Source organism: Botrytis cinerea, chromosome 12, assembly GCF_000143535.2.
Source record: "Botrytis cinerea B05.10 chromosome 12, complete sequence".
Classification (NCBI taxonomy): Eukaryota; Fungi; Ascomycota; class Leotiomycetes; order Helotiales; family Sclerotiniaceae; genus Botrytis; species Botrytis cinerea.
The window spans coordinates 1,286,502-1,301,211 of record NC_037321.1 but is presented as its reverse complement, the minus strand read 5'-3'; the positions used below and the strand labels follow the sequence as shown (position 1 = coordinate 1,301,211).

The following is a 14,710-nucleotide window of genomic DNA, read 5'->3' as shown; positions in this document are numbered from 1 at the left end:
ATAGTCAAGATATGAGGATTAAGACCCAAAATGAGAATCACTTATCAACTAGAACTGATGTTGTCAAGAGGCTGGGGTTTCTACAAAAACCGGTGAAGGTCGCCCCTGACTCTACATTTTTAGGAAAGGGGTCAAACGCATTTTGTTGAATTTGATTTGTTCTGGTTGTTTGGCTTGCTGCATGAAGGTTGACATAAATACTAAAATTCTAAATAAGTGGCCGCATTCTGGGGCTAGAAGGCTTCGAACTCTCAGACCGCGACAGCTAGACGTTGTGATTGTTCCATAAAAACTTTGAAAAGTGGACCAACCAATGAAATGCCTCACACTATTCCCAAACCTCTTTCGAAAATTTCAGCTTCCTTGTAAGAATTGTTGACAATGATTCAGGTTTCAACACCGAAATGCAAATAAACGTGGCTTTGGACGCCGGAGAGTTTGGATGATAGTGGGAAACCTCGCTATAAATCAGATGTGCGGGAAGAACTATATGACCCCTGCAAATATCAGAAGAATGAGTCTCCCCAATTCCTTTTTTTCTATTTCCCAATAATCTTGTGCAAACTTCATTAGATCTTGCTGGTCGGGACATGATGTTGCAGCGATGAATCGTTTAATAATATCAACATCATGACCGCTCATTAACACAACCGCTCGTAGCAAGATCAGTACTCCGGCACCTCCTAGGACATGTGAAATCAGTGGCGTAAGCCAATATGCTGTTTTGATGAATTCATAAAACAGAAATCCATCGTAGACACCAAGTCTCCGATCTTCTAGCAATATGTCACTTATTGCCTGGAGTAGGTGCAAAATTTGTTGCGCTGCAAAACTTTCCATGTGCAGGTCTCCCAGCAGGCCATAATGATGCATATTATCAATGCGAGAGAACAGAGGATTTTCCATGTCGCCGAGTGAGACCCCGATTGGATTTGGATAACATTGCGTTTGTTCCGAATCGTTTATCACTGCACAGATCCATTGCCCAGCCTCTGAAAGCTTTTCATGATCGTCAAAATGTTCGAATGTATCCCCAAATATTTCCATGAAATCTATTCTCGGATTGCCACGTTCACGAGCTTGATGGTGAATACCCGGTAGGCTACGTTCAAGTTCAATTGACCGCATTGGTACATCATTTCCATTTGGAAGGCTAAGAACCACGGGAGGTGAAGTTCTTTCAATATGCTTGACGGGACCCTTGTAATGTAAGGGCGGAATTGGCAAGGAATTCGGGGCATGACGTCGATTGTTCCGTAACCCAGCCGTGATGATTCCATGGTAAGGAGCCATTTGAAAGACTCGGCATTGGCTTGATTCCTCAAAGGGTAGTTTTCGAAAGACGAGGAAGAGGGATTGGATGGACGGAGGAGCAGGAACACTTTGAATAAACTTGTATTCGCAATAAAGAGTGTTTGATTATGTTAGCCACGCAACGATGGCATTCAGGTACAACTAGTTGATTAGAGTTCGAAGAGATGTCCATGAGCTTAATATAAACAAACTTTGCTTCAAAACCTTCATACAAACCACTGCAATTACTCTCAGGTTCAAGTCACACAAGTGCAACTTCCAAGATGCAAGAAACACAAAATGTAGAGCGGTTCAGTATGATTGGCTTTATTTAATAGTTCACAACTGTAGTGTTGAAGTGACCTGCCTCATTGTGCTACGCAAACATTGAAAAACGCCCTGATACTATGTCGCTTGATTGCGGACATGAGAAATGAGGCGGAACACATGTATTAACATATGATAATGGTGATGGATGAGAATGGGACACTTGACCAGCAATCACAACTCAATGTAATATTTCGTGTATGCAGAAGTAGGCTGATAAGGAGGTCATGTTCTAGGGAATTCCGAGGTAGCTGCGCTTCGGGTGGTAGGATAAGTCTTGAGGGATATTGCCTACCGAATCAATTAGAGCAGGCAAATGTGACAGCGGCAAGTAAGCTTAGCTGCGATAAAAGTTTCGCCGAGAGCTTTATTTGCTTGGCCATTAGTACCTTTTTATGGTCCTGAAATATGAGCCCAAAAAATCATCAACTCTGATGTTTGTTCAAGTCGAGGAGTTATTACTGAGGTATGAGGAAGGACTCAGTCAAGAAAGAATGGACTGACTAAGCAGACATGCTTAGAGGAGCCTTGGTCACGTGTGTGTGAACCTCTCATTCAGTTCTTGTTATTCACATTTTTACTTCTAGTGACATCTGGGCAGCAGATCAATGCTAGTCATCTACAATGTCTATTAAGATTTCATGTATCCGAGTATGATTTATCAGAAGTTCTGGTCTATCAGTGCTTTTTGTAACAGGACGTAGTTTCTGCTTACCACGTATCATGTTGGGTTAATCGAGTGGAAGTCCACTCGAGTCCCATCGGAATGAAGACGCGTAAATACCAATAAGAGATTTATCATAATTGTTGATTTTCACAGGTATCTTCTACCCCAAACGTGATCTTTTGCTCTATCTTTCACGGCGTCATATATCTCTAAGGCCTTCGTCCAGACTACGAAGTGGCAACTTTTAATATTGGTGTTTCTGAAATTGTCTAGCGAATACACATCCTCATCATAGGGTCAAATAAACTGGGCAACTGAGATTATATTTAGCATATTGCACAATATAATGTTTGTCTAGTGAAGGAACTTTGCGTTATAATCCCGGCATTTCGGTAGTGACCATTGGAAGAGCTTGCCATTCCATGCTATCAATCGCCTTCAGCGGTTATTTAGGCTGGGTTTAAAGAATGCTTTCACCTCACAATACACCTTTTTTATTCTCGGTTCATCCAGAAATGTGTATCTTGACCTGTTGCTTGTCGGCCAGAAGTTTCCAGGCGGACTAACAGGGCCACAGTTCACAATTGGGGCATCGAAATCATGCTAGCTATTCTCCATCTTTCTAATATTATTTCAAACGTCAAATGAAATCAGGATCTGTAGGTGGTTCATTCAGAAGTACATGATACATATTGAGTAATATGAAAAGATGCTGATTTTGAGACACGTATGTTGGACTGGGACTTTATCAACACTGTTTTGCAACTTCACAACAAAAACAATCGAGAGTTCTATTGGATTTTCATACATCTTCGTACCAGTTCCGGAATTTTGGAGATCTTAGCCTGTCGTAGCCTACTATGCTCCTACCCGAACCTCTTGCCAATTTTCAGTCTCCGACCAATCACAAGTCAAAATTGCCAGCTCCCAATAGCAACAACAATATAGATAGGCAACAAGAATTGATAGTTGCCTAGCTTAAGGCCTTATACCTCTCACTTCAAAAACTTTCCCTCGCATCCAGAACCAACTCGGTGACTTCGAATGATTCTATGCGGCTCTAAGTAAATCCTACGAGCACCAAGAGCTCGAGAAACATCTGGAGCTCTCTTTCCTTATTTTTCTTTGAATTTGACTTGCCAGTGCTTTTCTAATGAATTTCCGAATGTCTACTTAAACTCTGCTTTGCCAAAACTGAACGTATGCCCGAAAGCCGCAAATACCAAAGTACCTGACAAGAACAGAAAAGCACGGCATACCACGCAGCACTTCAACCAAGTCCTCAAACATCATACCTCCCAACATGTCTTCTGAGTCCGACAGCGCCTTTATCAAAGTCAAAGCTGAAAGCTCCCCAGTACGCCCTACTACTCACGAAGTTTTGGTAGGTCGATCAAACGTAAGTTTTGTGTTCTTTATCCTCAATTCTTGCGACAAATATTCCCTCGATCATCTTATGGTCAATGTATTCAACTATTTGGCACGTTGAAAACGCTATTTGTGAATCAGTTTCAATTTCGATTGCCGTCGTTGCCAATTCCAGCCAAGCTGGATTGTCCTTGGATCGAAATCTTTCCAGCCTTCCTTCTCATCACTTTACATCCTAACAAAAAATTATCTTAAAGTTGACACATTATACTGTAGACCTCCTCACCTATAAAGTCATCGTCAAGCAATTCTTCAAAGCATAAGACTGCCACATCGAAGAAACAGAAAACGGTAGGTAAAATGACCAAAATCTCGACCGTTGATAAGGATGACGATGCTTCTGATGTCGACAATCCCGGTCATGAGGATGAGATCAGCTCACCAAAGGCCGGCACTACCCATGGAAAGATTTCTTCTAAGGCAACTCCTGTCACTAATGACGAGAATGGTGGTGATGATGATGATTTCAATGGCGATGATGAGGAGGATGCAAAGGATGTTGAGGAAACAGTTACCAAAAAACCCGCTGCTGCTTTCAAATCCAAGTCTTCTACCAACAAAAAGCCAGATACCAAGATCATAGAGAAAGCCGGACCATCAGAGGACGCAACTCCAAAGATCTCTGATGTTGTCACCAAAAAGACAGCACCAATTCCCCAGTCCAAAAAGAGAAGTGCGGCTGCTATTTCCACGAACGGTGGAGCTCGCAAGAAAGCCAAGTTACCAGCAAATGCTTACAATCCTGATTGTTATGCCCAATTGAATAGGGAAGACAAGTTATTGTTTGATCTCAAGACCAAAAATCCAGAGGCTTCATGGAAGGAACTCATTGTTCAGTTTAACCTGGAAATACAGGGTAAACCTGAACTCAAAACTGATACGCTCAGAAAGAGATGGCCCAGAGTCAAAGCTGCAGCGACCGAGATCGAACATATTGATGTATGTTGGCAATCGGGTTTCTTTCAATTGTGTTTCTCTAATGTCTTGTGAATGCTAACTTCTCACATCAGATCCAAAAGATGTGCATCTCCAAGCAGGATATGGAAGTTGAACAAGAGAATATGAGAGATGAGCTTTTGGCGAAATTTGAGAGAGAGAGAGAGGCTGTGTTGCGAAAATTCAAAACAGAAATGTGGACTGAAATTGCCAAAAACGTCGGCCAAAATGGTGGTAACGAATATGAACCAGCTACTTTGCAAAGAAAGTACGAACTCTATAAGCGTCAGGGTCGTATCGATGACAACGATAAATACTTGGCATGGACTGAGGAGGATGAGAATAGGGTGAATGCAGAAGAGCAAGATGCCGAGGAAGAAGAAGAAGAGGAAGAAGACGACGAAGAAGAAGACGAAGAGGATGAAAAAGAAGAAGCCGGCGCCCAAGAGGATGTAAATGATGAAGATGAGATCAAAGTCGACATCAAAGGAGAAGACACCAATATGTCTGAAGCCGAGGCTTGAACAATACTCAGCATCTCGACCACTAGCACTTGAGAGTGGGTCATGCTTGATAATGGAGAGTTGTTTCATTATGTGAGTATGTTTCGCCGCAGGAAAGCCTTAGCATCGCTAACGGTCAAGAAAGCAGAGCTACTCACTCATTTGCGTTACCGTCGCACAGTGCAATCTTCTCCTCTTCTCCTTCAATTTGCTTCAGGATTTTTATCGTTTCGGAAGTACACGGTTTACGTTGCGTTCTTTCCTTTTTTTCTTTAGAATGAATGGGAATTTTCGTGGGATTTGCGCCATTTTTGTGTTGCTTCGATACGGATTGCTTTGATTTGTATTTGGATGCGGCGGATAATTATGGGATCCAGAATGGAAGAGAGTGATACATACTATGGGTAGACGGAAAACATTAGCTGTGATTTAAACTGCGTCAGATTGCTATAGCACAAATGAATTTGTTCCAGTCTACCAAAAGAAAATAATGTCTTGGTTCTCACGTATTGACTTGCAATAGCTGGAGTGACATGATTTTAGTGCATTCAATATATCTAAAATTATAGATGATCCAAGATTATCTCGTCTTCATCCGAGATAGAATGGCCATGCATTATCTAGATATGATGTTAAAATGGCACATGTCCCGTCTCATGATTATAATCAAGCATCTTTGGACTATACTATTATCTGACATATTTTGACATACGAATTTATGCTAAAGGGTCATAAATTGGAAGAACAATTATTCATTTGAAGGAAATACCAATATTGACAATGTATCATCCTCGATAGCGGTAGGTAACTAATGCATTTCAAAGCTATCTTGATTCATACCATAAGAGTCAAAGACTGTTTGAATATGAATCAATGCATGGCGATTCACTCAACTTCAGGCTCATGGCCATTATAAAATCCAAAGTAGGCCATGCCAAAAGCTTTCTCTCACGCCAACGCATTGCATCTGAGAGTAAACTCATAAGTTCATGGTCCTCATTCTCGTCATCATATCGACCCAAAGATTCCCACTCTCTCTGGCTCATACCTTGAGTTCTGTTGCAACAATCCCACGAATATCGCAGATCGCCATCCCCTAGCTTCCACGCCCTGGAAGAAGTATGCAACATCCCACACACCACATCATCTCTCCATTCCCCATCACATGGTCCCTATCATCTGACTTACCTCCGACTCCCATGAATCCACCCCCGCCCCAACTATTGTCTCGACCATCGACAAACTATCCACACACTGCACCCCAAACCGCTCACACAAAACCTTCACATACCCCTCTTTCCAAAAACCCTTCTCCACACAAACAATCACCTTCTGTCCTTTCCTCTCCAACGCCGTTCCCAATTCTACCAATGCCGTCCCTCCGGTCCCTATTTTCCCAGAGCAGACATCCGGTCCTATGAATCCCACCACAACAATATCCGCTAATTCCAAGCCCTCGAGCTCGATATTCACCTGTGTGACAAATCTTTTATCTGAGGGATCTTCACGCCAAGTCGAGTCCCAGGCGGGGTTGTAGGGATCGATTATTGTAACTGGTGCAAAGCTGCTTGGCTCATTGGTACCATTTTTATCATCTGTAGATTTGGAACGAGAGCGTGCTAAGAGGCGATCAGTAAGGATCTCTTGCCAGCGGCTCTCGTCTTTGTTGTAGTTTGTGGTACCGGAGAGAAATATTAATGGGTGGGGTAGATTGTGGGGGTTGATGATTTTGCCATTTTCGATCAAGTCTGAAGAGGGCGTTAATAAGATGTTCTGGTTTGGCGACTTGGTGGATGTTGACATTGCCTTGGGAGACGACTGTGTTAGCGCACTGTTCTGATGTTGAGGTAGGATGATGATATAATATTGCCGGATGATTGAGGCTGTAAATTGTTTGATCTGCGTTGCATCGCATCTGCATGTGCGTTTATTCATTGGCCAATCATGAATCCTCAAACCTGGTCATATCAGTAGATTCTTGAAACCCATGTGAACCTCATGAGATCATCTTCTCGAAGTATATAGAGTATAAATTCAACCATAAATAATCTCATCTTCAATCTATCTATCGATCTTCTAACTCAACTCCATCATCAAATTCGTCTTCCGCCCCTTCCACTACATGTTCATTTCCATGATCTTGCGGAAACCTCGGACTCCCTCTCCTTCCTCCCGTTTCTCCACTAGCAAGTCTAATTCTTCCACCACTAGCACTATGTACTTTATTGCCCACCCAAGTCCCCACACTTCTCATTACACCCCATAGTCTTTCCTCATTGTTTGATAAGACGGGACCTCGTTCTTCTCTAAACCCTTCATTGGCTTCTACTTTAAATTGGTATTTTAGGACGTCTTTAACAGTTACCAGACCTTCTAGCTTCCCATGGTATTCAATTAGAATTACTCGAGGTCCGATCTTTTGAAATAATTCCATGACAGTTTCCAATGGTAATCGAGGATGGACAGTGACGGGCGTAGAATCTATGAAACGACTGAAGTCGACCGATGATGATGCCATGCCTTCGAATGTTGTAGAGGCTGCTGGTGTAGTGGGAGTCATGGGATCAAGGGTTGAATTATTGCTCGGAGGCGAAAAATAGCATTTTGCCGAAGGTGAGATAGTTCTGTCTCGTTTAACACGATCGATTGCATATCTCAATTCTGTCCGACCAATATATCCGACCAAAATCTTTGAAACACGGTCTTCGACGATCGGAAATCCTTGATATCGATCTTCGAGAAGCAACTTTTCCAAGTGCCTCATTGTGTAGCCAGTTGTCGGTAAGATGACCACATCGCCTGTCATGACTTGAGACACTGGCACACCAAAAGTATGCTCCTCTTTATTATCGAGGAAAGGAAACCCATTGAACCAAATCATGCGATCCGCTATACCACCCTTTCCAAAGAATTCAGAGACAGCTTTCGTTACACCGACAACAATCATAGTTGGAAGAATATAGGTTGTAGCACCCGTAAGCTCAAACATAATAACGACGACGGAGACAGTAATATGCATGATTCCACTCAGAGCAGCAGCTGCGCCAAGGAATGCATATGTTCCTGGTGTGATACAGGGCACATCGGGTTGACAGGCAGCGAAAAATACGGAGGCGGGATATGCTTCATGAATCGCCTGGACGAGAATACCGATAGTACGACCAAAGGATGCTCCAATTGCCATGGATGGGACGAAAATACCAGCTGGAACTTTACATCCATATGAGATGATCACGAGGAACATTCGAATGATTGTTGCTAAAGTTAATGAGAAGACCATTCTCCATCGGTTCTCTTTATCACATAGACCATTGTAATCCTCCGCGCCTTCACATTCCAAGAACAGAATCTCCATACTTTCGGTCATGTCGATTCGTAAAAACATGTTTGGATAGCAAATCAGTGCAGTTCCAGTCGCAAGTAAAGTCGCTTCGAGAATCGCATATTTGGTGAGATATTTCTTTCGAAATGCTTGTGCTCTCAAATTCCACTTGATCATAAATGCTCCATAAAGTCCACCAAATATACCTAATACGATGTAGAAAATTACCTCAAAGAAATGCCATTCACGATCATAATGAACTTGAAACATGACAAGTTGACCTGTTCGGAATGGGTTCATTGCCGCAAGAACAGCTGTTGCAACCAATGCGCAGAAATAACTTCGCCACATAGTCTTCAGGGGAAAGTATGAGGACATCTCTTCGAGGGAAAACAACACACCTCCTATTGGGCTACCAAATGCCACAGCAACACCAGCTGCTGCACAGGCACTTAAAATTTCTCGAGTTTTGGAGGCATTTCGTTTATATTTTTCGAAAAGTCTGGAGATGACATTGCCGGTACATACTGCATAATGAACACTTGGTCCTTCTTTACCTACTGATAAGCCAGATGCAATTGCTAGAGGGAGTGCAATTGATTTAATGATCAAAGTCCAGAATCCAAGAAATCCTTTCATGACAAATCCAGCAATGATACATTTTATCTCAGAAATTCCAGATCCAGCTGCATAAGGAGCAAATGATCTTACGAGGCTTGCTGAAGTCAATGCGAATATCGTCTAAAGAGGTCAGTATCGATGCGACTAAATCGAACGAAGATACTCACAGCAAATAAAGTGTATATCACATAATTAACTGGTGGGAAAGAACTCCATCTATGCCAATCATCACATCCTACACTCAATTAGCGCCGTATTTCTCATTTAATGGTTAGAAACATGCCTGTGTCTTCTCCCCAGCAACAAAAGCTCTCATTAAGGTAGAATCCAGTCTTGCAATATCCCAACTTGATATCCGAAAGCCATTCCGTAATTATATTCAAGAATGCGGCATTAAGACCAATTGCAGCTCCTAAATATCCCGCATTAACATATTACCCCTCACCACATTCATATCATTGCGCACCTATAATAGTAACCACAATCCAAGCTTGCGCTGCATCATAAGATTCCCATAACTTATATCTCCAGCCCGCATGTCCACCTCTTTCAAAGAATCCCGCAGTTTCCCTCTTTCGAACTTTCCTGCGTATTTGTTCTTTTGCCGCGTCTTGAACCCAATCTTGAGAGGTGTCAACTGAGTTGTCGCAAATTGGATAAAGGAGGGGTAATACCTATAGTTGTGAAATCCTACTCAAACATGATTAGCACCGGTATTCTGGAACTTGTAAGCACAATATGCAAAGTAGTCTCATACCTCATAACGTTTGATTTCCTCAATTTCCTCATCTATCTGACGTTCTGCGACGTTGGGCACATTGGTAGCCTCGCCTTGTTCAGCACTTGAGACGGCAAAGGATAGACGATGGGAGAAGGAAGGACGCTGATGTAGGCGCGCTGATGGCACAGAAAAAGAAGATGATCGTGAGTTCATGGCCCCATTTGTAAGGAAAGCATTGTGCGATTGAAGTCATAATATCCAAGAGCTCGATGTTCGAGATGGCTTGGCTGATGATAGGCGGTCTATGCGGCCGCTAGTGTCGGATTACTGGCATATGTGCTCAACGTTCCAGGAAGGTTAGAATTTGAAATTTGGTGATCAGTTAAGTATTTGTGTCATCTCGCTCCAGTGAGCCATCTTCTTAGATGAATGTGAGAGGAGAAAGAGAAGAATGTTGTTTTTATTGTTCCTACGTGCTAGTAACAATCTCTACAATATAGCCTTCTTCTCTCCGAAAGCCAGCTTCATCACAAATTCTTCCGAGTACGAACAGAACCTTTCTTTGTTTGTCGAGATCGTCAAATGTCTCATGCATTTTGGAGAGTGCTGTGTGAGGCATTTGTCCATAGGAATTGCGTGATTTAAAACCAACTTCCGCTTAGCTTGACATGCCTTACGACTTGCTACGGTTTCCAAATCTTCCTCGATAAAACGAGATGGACGTCTACACGCCTCGTTTCCACAGAGCTTACTAAATCTAAGCCATCGCGTAAACGTTATCAAAGTTAGTGTGTCTTTTTCAATGGTATGCGATTTGACATTCGCTTCCACTCGTATTCCCTCTCCAGAAGACTTCTCCTGCGCTGCCCCGAACTTGCTGTCCTCAATACTCTCTGCTGGCCTCGTGGATTGTGACATTTCGGATTGGATTAAAGCACCAGAACGGAATTTAATAGAGATGAAGATTAGCTGCTGGAGAAGAAGCCAAATGAGGATTGTAGACTTATTCGGCCGAGAATTTTCAAAGCTTGAAGACGGTCATTATTTGCAATCCAAAGGGCGAATTCTAGACGCTCTACACCATCTCCCTTATTTGGTATTTCTTCAAACTGATGCAGAAGTTAGCTTTACTATCAGTGCAAACGTTCTAATTGTCTAGAACGATATGTATTTCATGAACCACTGCACGTTCCATATTATTTGGACACCCAAATCATATATGTTCACTAGATCAACTGCAGAGCAGCTCACCCTCAAAAGTACATCGACAGCATTCCAAATGCAACCATCTGTTTGAAGTATCGCAAAACGAATCAATTCATTATCAAACCCTAGAGCCGCAACATCTTTGATTGTCAATCGAGGAGCTTCCTTAGCAGGCTTCTCTGGGCTAGTGATTTTATCTGCAGGTCCATTTGCGTTTTTGATCAGCTCAGCCATGGCGGTTTGCAGTATTTCAAATGTCCGAGAAATTGAGATGGCGAGGAGGTATTTGTGCTGAGAACACGAAGTATTCTCTTGTTTAAGTGTTATTGTATTATGATAGAGAGTGTGAGGAGAGAAAGGCGATTGTTTGTTTTTATTCAATATGTTGGATAGTAAAAGGGAAGTGGTGAAAAGAAAAGTGATCGGAGTTGGAGAAGCGAGAAAAGTGAACCGAAAATGGAGAGGGGTAGCGGGACAAAAGTGAATATTTTATTGTAATTTTGCTGTAGCGTTCTATCAATTATTATATTTCCGCCGATATAGTACAGCCTGGTTCAATATGACGTTGCATGATTTAAAAGTCATATACATTGTCGATTTATCGGCAGTTTAAAATACATTTACAAGAGAAGCTTCATGCATCTCGCTTAACACAATAATCCTCGATGCCATCCTCCATGCTGCGTGCTGCCAGAACACCATAGATAATCTTTTCCCGATTTAATTGTCGCTGATACCAAATAAGTACCCTCCCCTCCTACTAATATCGCGGAAGATCCAAAGCCTTGTCGCAGCTTGAAATAGAGCACCGAAACTCATGTCGACTTTAATGAAACTGACGAATACGCCGAAGAAGTATTTTTTGAACTGAGATGGGGCTATATCGAATTAAAACCCTTTTCGCCTAGTTTGAATGTCGAGGAGACTACCCAAATGCCAGAAGATTTTCTAATGAGACTTCATTTGATCTCGAAGTGAGTGATGAAACTGATAAATAGACGAAGCCAAGAGCACAAATCGAGAGTCGTTTTACAGAACAATTGGAGTCTCTATGTGACTCCTGACATGCGGGCCGACGTACCAACAAGTTTGGAATGAGTATACTCCTCTCTCATTGAACTAGTAAGTAGATATGGCGTGTTATGAGAAAATTGATCGGTTTCACCTTGACAACAAGTCTACTTTGGGCCTCGACACGACATCCTCGTCGTAAACTGATAGTAGTTGCATTCTCGCCTTTACGAAACAATGTTTGCCCCTAGCCGCCCCGGAAGAATGTGGATCGGAACGCAGCTGAGCTGTAAGTAGTTTTCGGTGTCGTAAAAGGGTTTCTGTCTCTTGATCGGTGGGTTCTTCGAGGTCATGGCCATTTCCCAGTTTAGAAGTTTCTCCACTGACTGGTTATGAGCAGACTTGAAGAGGGTTTTTCTTTTCTTAACTATGGGATATTGTCTGCGTGTATTCCAAGCAGTATGAAATTGACGCATTTGTCATGTCAAAACTAAAATCTTGTTAGCTAAAAGTTTGTAAGGATCAGTTGATACTTAGGAAATAAAAACATACCTTAGCTATTGACTTCACGGCCTGATTGTTACCTGAGGCCCAAAGGACAAGAACCAGAAAATTCGAGTTGACATTAAATTGGTTGGGCCGAGACTTGAACTGTTTTCTATTTTAGCATCTCAAATTCAGAGCAAATTTGGGGGACCTAAGCTACAGAACTCTAGCAAAATGTCTACGGCGTCAAATAAATCATCATTTGAATGGTTCACGACAAAATCGACCAGCTCTCGATCGGATCTCAAGCTGTAGAGCGTTTTAATGGTCAAGTTACCCTATTTGGGAGAAGTCGCAATCTACCGTTTAGGCATAGGTGGTTTTTGGAAGATCGATGCGAGAGATGTGGCGGATTCTAACAACTGACAGAAGAGAGGCAAGTCGACAAGCCTGGTGGATATTTTGAAAGCTGTCGAGATTGTTTAGTTGTTAGGAAAGAAATGGAAGAGTGTCTCAACGTCTGGAGTGCTTGCTTCAAAAAGCCAAACAAACTCGCATGCAAATCTAATAGACAAACGTTGGCAAAGTGTTCTATTGTATATTAAATAACGTGTTATCACGTGAAGCTGCAATTTTCCGTCCGTCTAGGACTTTTCCCTCAATGTAACATGAAATCCTTGTGGGTCCACTTCTCTGTAGCCTTTCTCTTTGCCTTCTTTGCGAAACTGATAGGACGTCTACTCTCGACTTTTCCGCGAACCAACATATTCCTGTACCTATCTTTCAACAGGTTACCCTCGGGTTTCAGTAACCTCAGTGATTCTTGCAACTCGTCTGGTAGGACGAGCTCAAGGTCCCTCTCTGGCAAAGAAATCTTTCCCAATTTTCTTCTTCGCAGTTCCATATCATCGCCTTCACTGCTATCGTCTTCCACAACCATCAGCGAGCGAGCCTTTTCTTTCTCCGCAAGAGCCTTGGCCAACTTCTTAACTTGTGCAGCCTGCTCTTCTTTCTTTTTGTTGTGAGCAGCCATTTTAGCTTTTCTTTCCTCTTCCTTTCTTCTCTTTATCCTATTTCGTTGAGCTTGAGATTTCCTCTCAGGCCTCTTAGCGTTCAAACGAACATCTTCTGCACCACTCTCAAAACCTTCCCAAGCAGAATCTTCTTCCCACTCTGACATATCTGCTCGTGCTTCCGCAGCTTCTGCCTCGGCCGCAGACTTATTCGCTGCTTCTCGCTTTTTCTGCTCTAACTCAATAGCAGCCAATCGTTTTTTCTCCGCTGCAAGCTCCTTCTCTCCTTCAGCCGTCAATCTCTCTTCGTAATCTGTGAACACTGGGTTATAACTGTATCCTCCTTCCGGCCTTTTAACTGCAGGGATGTCTTTTCCACTGGCTGCCAACGAAACTGGCTTTTGTTTCCATGAACTGGGGATTGTTGTCTTTTTTGTCTTCTCGAGAAATGAGAATTTTGGATCCTGTGTCGCTTCTTCTATGTCCTTCTGCTCGTCCCAAGGATCGAATGAAGCTTCCGTGACTTCAACAGTCTTCTCTTGATGTCCGTCGGCAATTTTGCGTAATCGGGTAAGCTCTTTGTGTGAAATATATCCAGTTCTTTGGCGCTTCGATTCGATAATTCCATCGGTAGTGCCTTGTCCTGGGCGCTTCTTCATCGACACAGCTGGAACAGCGGAGCGTTGAGCAATGATCTCATCGGCTCTGAGTGGCTTCGAGGCTTTCAAATATTTCTTCGGTATCGCAGCATCTCCAGCAGTATCCAAGGTGAAAAGATCAGCGGAATCCTTCTCAGCAATGACTCCACTGCAATTGAATTAGTGATGTACAAATAATTGATTTAAAAATGGTCTCTTACCCTGCAATCAACTCATCTCTAACTTCATCCAAACCCTCTTGAACTTCTGTAACATCGACATTCTTTCTCCAGGCCTTCTTTCCTTTCCTTGACTTTTGATTATGTTGCTGAGGAGCATCGTTAGACCCCGCAAGTGGTTTAAGGACAGGCATTTTGTTAATGTTGTGTTGCTGAAACTTTAGAAATTCTGGCGATTGCGAGAAAAATAATTTTGAGATTACGATAATTTTTCTGATAGCTACGGTAGCCTGTTCGAGCCAAAGGGCCAGCCTCGGCCGCCTCTAACAATTTACGGTCAGGCTATTGAAGCAAGCTTC

The 14,710-nt window shown here is 42.6% G+C and overlaps 6 protein-coding genes across 7 annotated transcripts; 1 reads left to right on the top strand and 5 right to left on the bottom strand.

The window, feature by feature from the left end:
- Positions 1-146: 146 nt before the first annotated feature.
- Positions 147-1,472, bottom strand: BCIN_12g03820 (hypothetical protein). The gene has a single exon (XM_024696407.1). It carries the CDS (start codon positions 1,291-1,293, stop codon positions 487-489), a length of 807 nt encoding a protein of 268 aa, XP_024552215.1. The 5' UTR covers positions 1,294-1,472; the 3' UTR covers positions 147-486.
- A 1,857-nt stretch (positions 1,473-3,329) lies between these two features.
- Positions 3,330-5,626, top strand: BCIN_12g03810 (hypothetical protein). 2 transcript variants are annotated; one of them, XM_024696405.1, is made up of 4 exons: positions 3,330-3,686; positions 3,932-4,654; positions 4,726-5,247; positions 5,303-5,626. In XM_024696405.1, the coding sequence occupies exons 1-3, from the start codon at positions 3,591-3,593 to the stop codon at positions 5,173-5,175; spliced, it is 1,269 nt and encodes a 422-aa protein (XP_024552213.1). In that variant the 5' UTR covers positions 3,330-3,590; the 3' UTR covers positions 5,176-5,247; positions 5,303-5,626. The 2 variants fall into 2 exon arrangements, with proteins under 2 accessions (XP_024552213.1, XP_024552214.1); XM_024696406.1 differs by having other exon boundaries at positions 3,330-4,654.
- A 265-nt stretch (positions 5,627-5,891) lies between these two features.
- Positions 5,892-7,025, bottom strand: BCIN_12g03800 (hypothetical protein). The gene has a single exon (XM_024696404.1). The coding sequence runs from the start codon at positions 6,955-6,957 to the stop codon at positions 6,316-6,318; it is 642 nt and encodes a 213-aa protein (XP_024552212.1). The 5' UTR covers positions 6,958-7,025; the 3' UTR covers positions 5,892-6,315.
- Positions 7,026-7,059: 34 nt separating this feature from the next.
- Bcgef1 lies at positions 7,060-10,078 on the bottom strand. Its single transcript, XM_024696403.1, has 6 exons — positions 9,855-10,078; positions 9,772-9,787; positions 9,564-9,719; positions 9,381-9,509; positions 9,265-9,332; positions 7,060-9,217 (listed from the first exon to the last, which is right to left on the bottom strand). The coding sequence occupies exons 1-6, from the start codon at positions 10,029-10,031 to the stop codon at positions 7,220-7,222; spliced, it is 2,544 nt and encodes an 847-aa protein (XP_024552211.1). The 5' UTR covers positions 10,032-10,078; the 3' UTR covers positions 7,060-7,219.
- Positions 10,079-10,783: 705 nt separating this feature from the next.
- Positions 10,784-11,258, bottom strand: BCIN_12g03780 (hypothetical protein; the record flags this gene model as incomplete). Its single annotated transcript, XM_001552180.1, has 2 exons — positions 10,784-10,927; positions 11,070-11,258. 2 exons carry the CDS (start codon positions 11,256-11,258, stop codon positions 10,784-10,786), a joined length of 333 nt encoding a protein of 110 aa, XP_001552230.1.
- Positions 11,259-13,078: 1,820 nt separating this feature from the next.
- Positions 13,079-14,591, bottom strand: Bcnop53. Its single transcript, XM_001552181.2, has 2 exons — positions 14,394-14,591; positions 13,079-14,341 (listed from the first exon to the last, which is right to left on the bottom strand). The coding sequence occupies exons 1-2, from the start codon at positions 14,543-14,545 to the stop codon at positions 13,180-13,182; spliced, it is 1,314 nt and encodes a 437-aa protein (XP_001552231.1). The 5' UTR covers positions 14,546-14,591; the 3' UTR covers positions 13,079-13,179.
- Positions 14,592-14,710: the final 119 nt, after the last annotated feature.

Coding starts and splice junctions, on each gene's coding strand:
- Bcgef1 (XM_024696403.1), bottom strand. CDS start 10,031: ATGAACTCACGATCATCTTCTTTTTCTGTGCCATCAGCGCGCCTACAT. Junction 9,510..9,563: donor GATTGTGGTTACTATTATAG/GTGCGCAATGAT, acceptor CGGGATATTTAG/GAGCTGCAATTGGTCTTAAT. Junction 9,333..9,380: donor TTGCTGGGGAGAAGACACAG/GCATGTTTCTAA, acceptor AATTGAGTGTAG/GATGTGATGATTGGCATAGA.
- Bcnop53 (XM_001552181.2), bottom strand. CDS start 14,545: ATGCCTGTCCTTAAACCACTTGCGGGGTCTAACGATGCTCCTCAGCAA. Junction 14,342..14,393: donor AGAGATGAGTTGATTGCAGG/GTAAGAGACCAT, acceptor ATTCAATTGCAG/TGGAGTCATTGCTGAGAAGG.
- BCIN_12g03820 (XM_024696407.1), bottom strand. CDS start 1,293: ATGGCTCCTTACCATGGAATCATCACGGCTGGGTTACGGAACAATCGA.
- BCIN_12g03810 (XM_024696405.1), top strand. CDS start 3,591: ATGTCTTCTGAGTCCGACAGCGCCTTTATCAAAGTCAAAGCTGAAAGC. Junction 3,687..3,931: donor TTTTGGTAGGTCGATCAAAC/GTAAGTTTTGTG, acceptor ATTATACTGTAG/ACCTCCTCACCTATAAAGTC. Junction 4,655..4,725: donor CCGAGATCGAACATATTGAT/GTATGTTGGCAA, acceptor TTCTCACATCAG/ATCCAAAAGATGTGCATCTC.
- BCIN_12g03800 (XM_024696404.1), bottom strand. CDS start 6,957: ATGTCAACATCCACCAAGTCGCCAAACCAGAACATCTTATTAACGCCC.